This window comes from Corylus avellana, chromosome ca6 (genome assembly GCF_901000735.1).
Source record: "Corylus avellana chromosome ca6, CavTom2PMs-1.0".
Lineage (NCBI taxonomy): Eukaryota > Viridiplantae > Streptophyta > Magnoliopsida > Fagales > Betulaceae > Corylus > Corylus avellana.
Genome location: NC_081546.1, coordinates 8,000,889 through 8,012,346, shown reverse-complemented (window position 1 = coordinate 8,012,346; position 11,458 = coordinate 8,000,889). Strand labels below are relative to the sequence as shown.

General features: G+C 34.5%; 1 protein-coding gene across 1 annotated transcript; it reads right to left on the bottom strand.

Annotated features, from left to right (window-relative positions):
* Positions 1 to 3,833: 3,833 nt before the first annotated feature.
* LOC132183694 (mitochondrial carrier protein CoAc1) lies at positions 3,834 to 10,482 on the bottom strand. Its single transcript, XM_059597071.1, has 7 exons — positions 9,495 to 10,482; positions 7,706 to 7,791; positions 7,415 to 7,622; positions 6,427 to 6,559; positions 5,984 to 6,168; positions 4,892 to 5,020; positions 3,834 to 4,236 (listed from the first exon to the last, which is right to left on the bottom strand). Exons 1-7 carry the CDS (start codon positions 9,684 to 9,686, stop codon positions 4,135 to 4,137), a joined length of 1,035 nt encoding a protein of 344 aa, XP_059453054.1. The 5' UTR covers positions 9,687 to 10,482; the 3' UTR covers positions 3,834 to 4,134.
* Between the last annotated feature and the right edge of the window lie 976 nt (positions 10,483 to 11,458).

Here is an 11,458-nt window from a genome sequence, read left to right as displayed (position 1 = left end):
TATTTTTGAAAAAATTTTAAAATAAAGCTTTTAATATATATACTTTAAAAGCTTTATTTTCTAAAGCAATCTCAAATATGCTATGAGATACTTAATTAGGGTTTCTCGTGATATCCTTCCATTGTTTTCTATTTCTTCAAAATATTTCAATGAGCACCTAACAAATCATGTAGCAAATTGTTGTTAAAACAAAGCTGCCGTTATTCAAATTGTTCTAATGATTTTAGAGCATGTTTGAGGTTGCGTTTGAGAAATAGAATTTTTAAGTCAAAAAAATGTTTTTTAGTAAAAGTTTTATTTTTAAACATTTGCCAAAAGTAAATTTTGGCAATTTTTAAGCTTTTTAAACCCTTAAAAGTATTTTTAATTTTTTTACCAAATAATTATTATTATTTTTTTCTTCAAATACATTTTTTAAATGTTAAAATCACTTCAAATTCAATCAATTCAATTCAAGTAACAATATGGAAAAGACGTGCAGCTTTTTGCCGACCACGTGATGAAACAACTTAGAAAGTACACATATTTTCAAAAGAGAGCACACATGAAAGTTTACAAACGTGGACACTTTCTTTTTTTCTTAATTTTTAATTATTATTTTTTTTAACAAATGAAGTACATTGAACAAGAAGGAAAAACAAACACAGCAATGAAGAAATTCAGTTAATTTGCAATCTTGTGCTAGAAACCATATTTTTATTCTACGGTCTATTTTATAGCGTTAATATGACAATCTTAAACAACTGGTGAACTAGTTATCATTAAAAAAACAAAAAACAAAAGTTGATTGTGACTATCTTACCGCGCCCGTGACTACATTTGTGTAATGTGACACTTTTTGCGTGAATCATACTCAAAGTTGAAGAGGGTATAGTGGATATTTGCAATATAAAAGTTGGGTCAAATTTTGTATTTCACATGTTTAAGAGTAATTGTGGATGGGTTGAATGAGAATCTGAATTTCCATGGACTTGAAGATTCAACTCTTTAATTTGTTGTTTTTGCAGGCATGGCACAAGACCAGGCATTCTCTCGGCAGCAACTAGGAAGCAACAAAATAGGAAATAGAGCACCAACTTGTTGGACCAGCATGCGATTCAACGAGCCAGACAAGCCCCAAAGGTCTACAAGAAAAACATTCCAATGCTTGGTCGGTTGTCGCCATCATTCAACATAATTTTCTAATCACACCCACAGTTTCTTGGAATCACCTCGCGCGGAATGTTCTTAGCAACCAACAACTTTCATAGCCTATTGGCCTGAATTCAGAATTTACAATTCTTGATACGATTTGATACGAAATTAACAGATTATGATTGATGAGTTTGACATGTTTAATTAAATGGATCGAGGTATGGTCTTTATAGTTTTATATCCCTGTCTTGACAATACTCGAACTCGCTATTTAAAGGCTGCCAATTTTTAACACGACTCGTAAACTTGACATGAAATTTCGGGTTATGATTACAAAGTGTGGCCCGTTTAATTAAATTACTATAATTAAAATTGACCTATATATATATATGCATTGACATGACCTAAATTTGACAAGCGAACAAGAATTGCCATCCCTAATTAAGATGCTATGTTTGAAAAGTGGCCCCGTTTGTTAATGTTGTTTAGATTATGTTTTTTGTTTTTAAAAAATGTTATGATGTGACATAAATGTAAATGTAGTTTTGAGTTTTTGTGTTTGTTTTGAAAAGAGAAAAAAAAATTGAAAAAAGAAAAAAAAGTTTTATGAAACAAAGCTATATTTGTTAATATATTTTGGAGTGTGTTTTTTGTTTTTGATTAGAATAAGTGTTGTGCTGTGCTGACAACATCGCATGGTGTCGAGATTGAAATTAGTTTGATCCAATCTGTAGGAAGGGGAAAAAACTAGAAAGTTTAATGTAAGAACCCAAGGACCGGTTCTATCCCCAAATTAATAGTCCAAGCAATTAAAAAAAAATAATAATAAAATTAAAACTATTTAATTAGAGAAGACAACATACCCAAAAGCAATAATTATCACAAGATAAAATTATTGAAATATAAACCACATAAACATCATAATCACAAAATCAATTGTACATTCACAACACAAGGTTTGGTTGATGAAGTAGAAACCCTTTGAACACCACAAAGAGAAAAACCACTTTAGGAGAGCAAAATCCAGAAAATTGCTATATAAAGATTCAGATTATAGACATAAGAAATACTTACAAAATTTTGTAAATCCTAGACTTTGTAAGACCAACAAACTTCTTGCTTGCCTCCTAGCTTGACAATCTTCTTGAAGTGCATCTCCTTACCGACTCCTTCGGTGGATGAATGAAGTGTATGGATGTGGCTAGATCATCAACAGATCAAGAGAGGGAAACACATCTCCCTTGAAACATCAATGGTGAAAGGATAGTCTTACTTCATCACCAATGCATGAACATTCAAAGCTTGGGTAATAGCAATAGGAAGAATCACTACATCAAGGAAAGGGGAAGCTCAAGGATTTGTATGATTCCTCTCTTGGAATAAAGGAGAAGCAAGAACCTCAAGGTTCTCTAAGGGATTTTCGTGCTTAGCTTCTCTCAAAAACCTAATGAGCATCTCATTTTATTTAGGGTTAAATTCACTTTATTCCTCGAAGTTTTATGAGTTTTTCAATTCGAATCACAATGTTTAAAAATGGGCAATGTACCCTCTAATGTTTCAAAAATTTTCAATTCAGATACTTTGTTACTAATTTCCGTCTAATTGGACGAAAATAATCCCACATGCATCTTACGTGAGATTTTGATACCCTCTATTCCAATTTTGCTCTCATTAAAACCTATGAAATTACGTAATTACCATTAATTTCATAGGTTTTAATGAGGATAATTACATAATTTCATAAGTTTTAATGAGGGCAAAATTAGAATAGAGGGCATCAAAATCCCACGTGAAATGCACGTGAGATGATTTTCGTCTAATTAGAAGAAAATTAGTAACGGACGGTCTGAATTAAAATTTTTTGAAACATTAAGGGGTTACATTGCCAATTTTTAAATATTGGAGTTTGAATTGAAAAAATTTTGAAATTTCAGGGGAGTAAAGTGAATTTTTCCCTTTTATTTATAAAAGAGGAAGGGGTAAAGTTGGAATGCAGTGAAAAGGAAACCAAACCAGTTAGAGTATCTTGGTCACAACTTTTGATCTTGAGCTCCAACCGATGCAAACTCAACGGCGTTGGAAAGCTCATTTCCAGATCTACAACTTTGTGTTTCACAAGCTTCTTCAAATTCGAACGCTTACTATATTAAAAAAATGGCCTGCAAGATTATGCAAAAGTAGAATTTCGTCACGACGAAAATCCTGCTAATCCTTACTGCTTGATTTCGTCGGGAACACATCATGATAACCAGATGATGTCTTGAAACAGCCTAGGGACGCTATAACTTTATCATGTCGAGATGACGTCTGAAACTATCCTAGATGATGTCACGAATTCCAAAACAAGTTTTGACACAAGGAATAAGACCAATTTTTAAAACCTAACACTTAAAGAAGCCACAAAGAGATGCCACACAACTTGAGTTAAGTGTCTAGCTCAAGAAAAGGTGCTCAGATATTTTGATCGTTGAGTCAGACAAGGAGGAAGAAGAGCAACTTCAATAGTAAGGAAGCATGCATATTGATGATACAATACAAAACCCAACCCAAAAAGTAACCTTAGCTTGTTTTATATGGGTTTGTACAGAGAACAATGTTACTTGGTCTCAAAAGGAAAATCAAATGAAGCAATGAAAAAGTGAATCAAAAGCAATTGAAAGCATGGGTACAAGAATGTATAATCAATGACAACAAGAAGATTAAACAAAACTTTTTCTTAGCAAAATAAGTTAAAGTCGTCTAAATCATCATCAGAAGTGGAAAACTTAGCTCTAATAAGGAAGATACACCATACTAATTTTCAGACAAGAAGTTTAAACCCTTGGTGCATCATCATAAGAAGTGTAAAAGCCACATTTCAAACTAACAAAGACAGTTAGTGTATTATATTTGTCTGATATTAACGTAAAACAACAATTACAAAATTGCAGAGGATCAAAGCTTTTGCTGAATTGTATACCAAGGTAACCGACTTGCATCTGTGGTCTTATTGTGAAGAAATTAGGCAGCAGATATTGACTGAGTCTTCTGTCGAGGTGGAATTTGGAGCCAAAACTTCATAGTGTCGTATGCGGTGAAACCAATGGCCACGGAAGGAACAATCTAGGAACATAATATAATCCCTGTTAGCAGGACACTTATGATTCAAGTAAGAGATCAATTGCACGACCAAGGTGACCCTAAACCCTAAATAACATCCCTAAGAGGTCTCAGTGCTTGTAAACTACACCTGAAAAGTATTGGAATAATCAAATCTAGAATGCTTCTTTGAAGCATCAAACATGCTAGATAGATTATCATTGATAGGAAGGAGAAACCTACTTAAATTGAACTTTAAGAAAAACATTACTCTGTCTGTGTGTGGGTGGTAAGTAATAAATTTACTAAAGAGTAAAAGGCAATCGTTACTATGCTTCAGGGAGACTAATGAATATATGCAAACGCTTTCGTGCTTCGGATTCCTAGATACTCATCTTCCTCACAATTTTTACTAGTTTTTAAAAATAATATTCTATTCTAGGGCTTACATCAAGCATCAAATGCACATTCATACCAACATTAAGCCCTAGAAAGCCAACCGTAGAGAATTACAGCCATTATAAAAGAATATAATTAGAGCGCAATATGAGATATCTTGAAAAGCAGCAACCTTAGGATCTATACACTTTCATTCAGCTCGCTAACTCAACGGTAGACTCAGCTTTTAAGTGCAACTATCTCGACAGGCTATGTTGATTCAAGAATTATGAACAATTACCTTAATATAGTTGATGCTTAGACCTGCAAACAACTGTCTCCATCCTTGATTAGAAACAATGACAGTAAGACCTTCCCATGTGTTTCTGTATCTGGCATTTCCTTGTACTGAATGTTGCAGATTTTCAACCTGAAACAGCATCCCACAAGTCATGACAACACCAAATCCATGTAATTCCTGTTAAAGTTTCAACTTGATTTAGCAATTACAATTACATCAATGTTTGCCAGAATGTCACGCGTATGGGCAACAACAGCTTTAATGCAAGTTACTTCTTTGCTTGTTAGGCTTTGACCCTCTTGATTTTTGTCTTAGAAAGCGGACCACTATTAAGGCCTGGGTCGATATTGAAATGACCTAAGCCAACCATTACACAGTAAGTAAACTTAAGCTGCACGACTATTAATTTCAAACTAAGTAAACTTAAGCTGCACGACTATTAATTTCAAACATACTCCTCTACAGCTCGACAGGTCAAATTACCAACTAAATGGTATCTTGTAGAGTAATTAATATAGATCTTGCTACTTTGGCATTCTCTTAAGCTCAAAGAGGCCATCCCACCATTACTCAGCTGTACGCTAACATAAATGATGGAGTCCTAGTCTGGTGGTCCTCTTCATCTACCAAGAATAATTTCATTTGAAACATATTGCATGAAATTGCCCTTGGCAAATCTCAGTCTATACCATCAGTACATTGCCTGTCAAAATGATTTTGAGAACCTGTACTAAAGAAATTGGTTTACCACTTCGCCATAAGTGACCTCCTAAGATCGGGACACCACCCTTGCTGGTCATTCACAACAAAGATAATCTGGATGGTGAGTAATATAAGTCAATGCATTCAATTAAAAGGTCAATTCTAGGTGCCTATCCCAGCTTTGATACGTTGCCCAGATCTAATTAAGATGTAGCTAATGACATCAGGTAAAACCAGACTGAGGGAACTGTTAATATCAAACCAACCAGCATTCTAGGCCAGTTCACTGTGTGGCTTGCTGTAAAAAACCTTAAGCCTTCTGACAGATACCATAAAAGAAGAAACTACTCCTTTCTGCTCAGAGTATTAAGGATTGTAATGGCGCAATACCTGCATCTGTCTCCTAACAACATCTAATGGGTACGTAAATGTCTGGCCAAACAACCCAGCTAGAGCTCCACAAGAAAGTCTCATCATAATGGACTTTTGATGCTCTTCAGAAACATGACTCTTGAGTTCCTCATATATGTAGAACTTTAAACCAGCATAAGGAAGGATTCCAGTGAGTGTTGGGCCTGCTCAAACAAAGGAAGCTTCAAATGAATATTAGCATACTCAATATATGGTGTCACATAGGGAAAGAGAAAAACTTAAAAGGAGAAAGTAGTTTGACAGGGAAAACTATAGAGCTTAGGTATAACACAGAAAGAGATCCGAAGCCGAAAAAACTATGAGCCGTTATTAAAACATCCTTTTGAAACTCATTAATACCACGTATATGGCTGATGACACTCTATGAAGTAAAGAACATAACAATCCAAGCATATACATACCTACACCTCGATAGAGTGCACGCATTCCTCCTTCCTTGTAGACACTTCTAAGTACATCTCTTATGCCATTATATGCAGGCTGGGCATGATTACTTTTCATTCCATAATTGAGACTTCCTCTTGTGTCAACGACCTAAAAACCATGAAGAATTAAACAAAGAAGTTAAAAGGCATCTGATGATGAACTATGGATAATCAACCACAAAAGGAAAAAGAACCAGTGAACTCCACATGAAGTTCTTTAATAGCTTAACATAGTTAAATAATCATTCTCTGGGTGGGGGGTGAGCATCAGATGAAGTAATTAGCGTCAAAGGCATCTAATGCAGGCTTCTACATAGCATTTACGTTAACCCAATATATCTGTGAGTATACCATTCAAAGGTAAGGAAGGTCGACCAAGAGAAATAACGTCTTAATATAAAAAAGCAGACCAAATGTTGTATGAGAAGATTAATATGCCAAATAATAACACAAACTCCAAAAACATGAGAACATTTTTCCTTATAGTATTATCACACATGAAACCAAATTAGATGAATATTTAATACACTTAATTTGAACAACGCGTGGAGAACAAATCTTTGAAGGATTAACAACAGGGATGGCAGGGATTTCAAGATTTTGAAGGGCAAAATCAATGGTGATAATACAAACAACTAAATAATGGAAGGGACCCATGAGAAATATGTGATTTTTGTGTGTGTGGGTGTGGGTAAGAGTGTGGATGTTTGTTGGTGTCTGCTTGCTCCCCAGAGATTTTACTCATATGAAGTTTGGGGGAACCCATGCTCTCCCCCCTGCATGCAAAAAAAAAAAAAAAAAAATCCAATATATGTTGCTCCCCCCTGATTACTACCAATCCTACAACGTGAAACATATCAGTAGAAGTATCAATATTCAATAATTACAAATTCACCCAACACCATAAATACTCCTCACTCAGAGAAGACCAAATGTTTCATCATTATTAATGCAAGACCAGTACCTGATAAGCAAGTTTAGTACGAGCCAGATCTAAAGGATAAGTGCATAAAACTGCTGTTCCTCCAGCTGCTGCACCAGCTAAAAGATCAATATGGGGCCCTGTTCCTAAGGCAGAATAGTTGTTCAAAATCCAACACCGATACTGCTCATATGTCATGAAATGTAGGGCTGCATAAGGAATAATCCGAATAACACTAGCTCCATTTCCTCTAAAATACAAACAAGCATAAGTTAAAATAAACCACTGGCATAAATTATTGAATTTTTTAAGAGTGAACTAACATATACTTACTTATAGAATCCTTGAACACCTTCATGCTTCAGTAACTTCTTCAAAGATTGAAGCACCCCAAGAGAACGGAACCCTTCTGTTCTTGTCTGTAAAAATCCACACAAGACACACCACAGAAAAAGAGAGTTAGAAAAATCTATGGAAAAAATATATATCCATAACGGAAATCTAAAAACAAAAATCAAGGGTAAGGAAAAAGAAGTATGAGTCGTGAAGCAATAGTTTTTAGATTTTAATGATAAAACCATGATTCAAAATCCTCAAAAAAAAAAAAAAAAGAAGCTTGTACACACTAAAATCAATCACTTACACTAAGAAATCAATCATTTTAACAGATAGAAAGTTTGAATAACTGATCACTTTTAACAAAATTTTAACAGCACACAAACTAGAAACCAAACAATAAATCCTAATCAATGCTCCCTTATTAAATATTGTGTGGAAAAGAGCCCACAGAAGTGTAAGAAAAGGCAATACTGCTTAAGTATGTTTATATGTTTACCATATAAGGGATCTAAAGGACAAAATAAGTAGAAAAAGAACAAAAAGAGCCATCATGCAAAGAAAATATTTTTTAGAGGAAGGAAAACTTAATCACGTCAGGAGAAGCTACACTCCCATTAATAGCACGAGAACAACTCTGACTCCATATAATCCTCAAACAAATTAAACTCAGAATATGATAACATGATCTACTAATTAGTTTCTTGCCCATTGAGCCAAACAAAGCTTCCCAAATACTAGGGGACAACGGTACAGTTGATGTTTGCCATCCTACTTTATCAGGGGTTAGCCACCTATTGTTAACTCAAACTACAACAGCTCATCATATCCCAAAAACAACCAACTTTTTATTTTGCCTCCCGGCTTTCTTCTCACATCTTCAAGGTACATCAAATTACCCTGCCCCTTCTTACCTGATTCTGTCATTGGTTGTCATTACATGAGACCAAAGAATCTCAATCAATTCAGTAACTTACTTTAATCTAAATTTTTTAAGCATTTTTTTGTTATCTTTCTGGCTATTCTTAATGGTAGATATCCATGGTCCTGCTTGTCTCATATTATTTTCCAAGTTTGACCTTTTATCAAAACAAACTTGGTAAGCACCTCCCCGCTTCATCCAGCATAGAATGCTTAGAAAGAGAAGAGTTTCTCAATTGATTCTTAAAACTATTGGATCATTCTTATCTCCTCAGATAACCCAAATCCAAATGAAGCCCATAGAATTTGTAGCTTTTAAATTACAAATGAAAATCATTGACATTACATCAGTATCCCAAACTACAAGCAAAATTTTCATATATTTTCAAATAATCATGCATATCCAGCATTTATTTCTTTTATTATTTGCACACACTGCTTCTCCCGCACTCCAAATATATTCTTCAGCTGATTCATTCTTTCCACATTATTCTCATTCTAAATAACTTCAGAACCGTAAATTAATCACTATAACTTAACCACCCAGCAATAAACTCTATCCAAAATAATTTATATGGTTACTTTTGCATATTCCCCTTCACTGTCCACATTTTAGATTCCATCCTTCAGAACTGTCGAGTAGCTTAAGCTGCATTCTCTAAAGTTTTTCAATTTTCTATCTATCCAAAATTCAAGACTTTACCATGTCTTCAAAATGGTTCTATAGAATCCTAATTCCATCAGATTGTTGTTACAAACTATAAGATACAGTAGTCATGTAGAACTCATTATATTTAATCATATTAAACAAAATTGAAAAGAAAACAAGATTACGAGAAGGGGAAACTTTTTTGGCATGCTTCACCTGCAAAAGTATTTTGATCCGTTCCAGGGGTGCAACAGCAGTCTTAGCGAACGCTCCGGCAGCACCTCCAGCAATCAGCTCCTTAACATAGACAGGCATGCTATCAAGGCGCGACACCTCTCTGCGAGCCGATGAACCATCAACGAGGCCTGCCATATTTGACGACAACACCGACTCTTGCGAAGAATTCATCTCAAAAAGAACTCAAAAACCAATTTCACTACAACAACCTTAGTAAATTTGACAAATTCTGATTAGCCACTCTGCAGCTGAAAGAACTCCTTATCCCATCTCTCTTTCGGAATACAAAAGGAAAAGGTATTTTGTTCAAAGGGCAGGTAAAATGGCCAGAGAACACCCAGAAACCAAGTGGGCACGTTCGCAAACCGATCCTCCTCTTCAATGACAAGCAGATTCATCAACAATGCACAGCTGAGGCAGATCAAATATCCAAAATCCTCCGTTCAATTATGATAATCCTCCATAAAACACCATTACCCACATAAAGTTGATTAATATGAATCCAATATTTCTACCCAAAAAAAAAAAAAAACTCAGATCAAATATTAGCAATCCTTTTCAGTTAAATCCCATTAATATAAAGCAAAACTCGTCAACACCCATCCGAGAATGACAGAAATGATTGCAGATTTCGATCTAAAAAGCCACGAGTCTGATCAAAATATTCATACCCCTTCAACCTACAGAATACCCACTTGAATCAAAGACCAAATGATGAATCCCCACTCATAACTAATCAAAATCACTGGCGAATAGGATCGGAAATGGACGCGAGCGATCGACAATGTTCAAGAAAACCCACCCAGAACTTAATGTTTGGGTTGCAGGAGAACAGGCATGCGAACCTTTAGCACTATGGAAAAAAGAAATACCCGTTCTCCTTCGCCGCTAGGAGGAGGAGGTTTCCTTGAACTTTCCCTGCTACCAGCCTTGTATTTGTCCCCCCTGTTCTCTTTCTGTTCCTTTGAACGCGCTTATGAGAATTCAAAGGTTTTCTTTTTGCCCTTTTCCTACTTGTGTGGAACCGTGATACGGTACAACTCTGGTGCGCCCGCTTCGGTGGACCATCACACACGTTGAGGATGAAATTAGCAAATTTTGATAATTCTAATTATGGTAACAAATTGAAATTATTATTATAAAGAAGTGACTTTGAAGAGAAGCTCTGGTTATTGTTTTTGTGTTTTCTGCTGTTTTTGTGTTTTCTGCGTACTCAATCGAATGGCGTGTTTCTTATTTATAATAACAAAGAGATTGTTTTATCTACAAGATGAATAACTAATAGAAATCTAATTCTATACAAATTGTCCTTAAGAAGAAATTCACTTTCGTCTTTGTTTCTGTAAGAGTTTCTATTTATGCAAAGTCTTTTTGCTATTATCTTTATCACAATTGGTTGTTTGTAATTTATTTGTTCCAATATTATCCAAGTGCAATAAATTCGATTCGATTATTGAAAAACAGTTTTCGACCCCAATTTTCAATTTTATAAATATTTAATTGTTAAAAAATTTGCATCTAATAGTAGTTTATGTTAGCTAAGAGTAATTCTAGGTGACTTATTTGTGTCTAACTAAAAATAATGTAATTATTAAAATCATTATTGACTTTGTGATTAATCATTATTGAATTTTGATCAAATAATAATTTTAATAGTTACATTATATTTAATAAGACATAAATAAGACACAAATAAGTCATTTAAAATTATCCATATGATAAAAAAGATGAAATGCAAATTAAAATTAAAATTGAGTTGACAGTTGACAGCTTGCATTTTCCAGATTGACCCATAACAACACGTGGCCAACTGATTCTTAATTTACTCGAGTTTCAATGCTTTTATGTGATTCTGTCGAACTAGGATGTGACACCGACATGAACCTGAAACCTGTTCTTGAGTTGAGTTGTGGGTGCAATAAAGAATGAGCATATATAGACAT

Coding starts and splice junctions, on each gene's coding strand:
- LOC132183694 (XM_059597071.1), bottom strand. CDS start 9,686: ATGAATTCTTCGCAAGAGTCGGTGTTGTCGTCAAATATGGCAGGCCTC. Junction 7,792..9,494: donor GGATCAAAATACTTTTGCAG/GTGAAGCATGCC, acceptor GGATTTTTACAG/ACAAGAACAGAAGGGTTCCG. Junction 6,560..7,414: donor GTACTAAACTTGCTTATCAG/GTACTGGTCTTG, acceptor CATGGTTTTTAG/GTCGTTGACACAAGAGGAAG.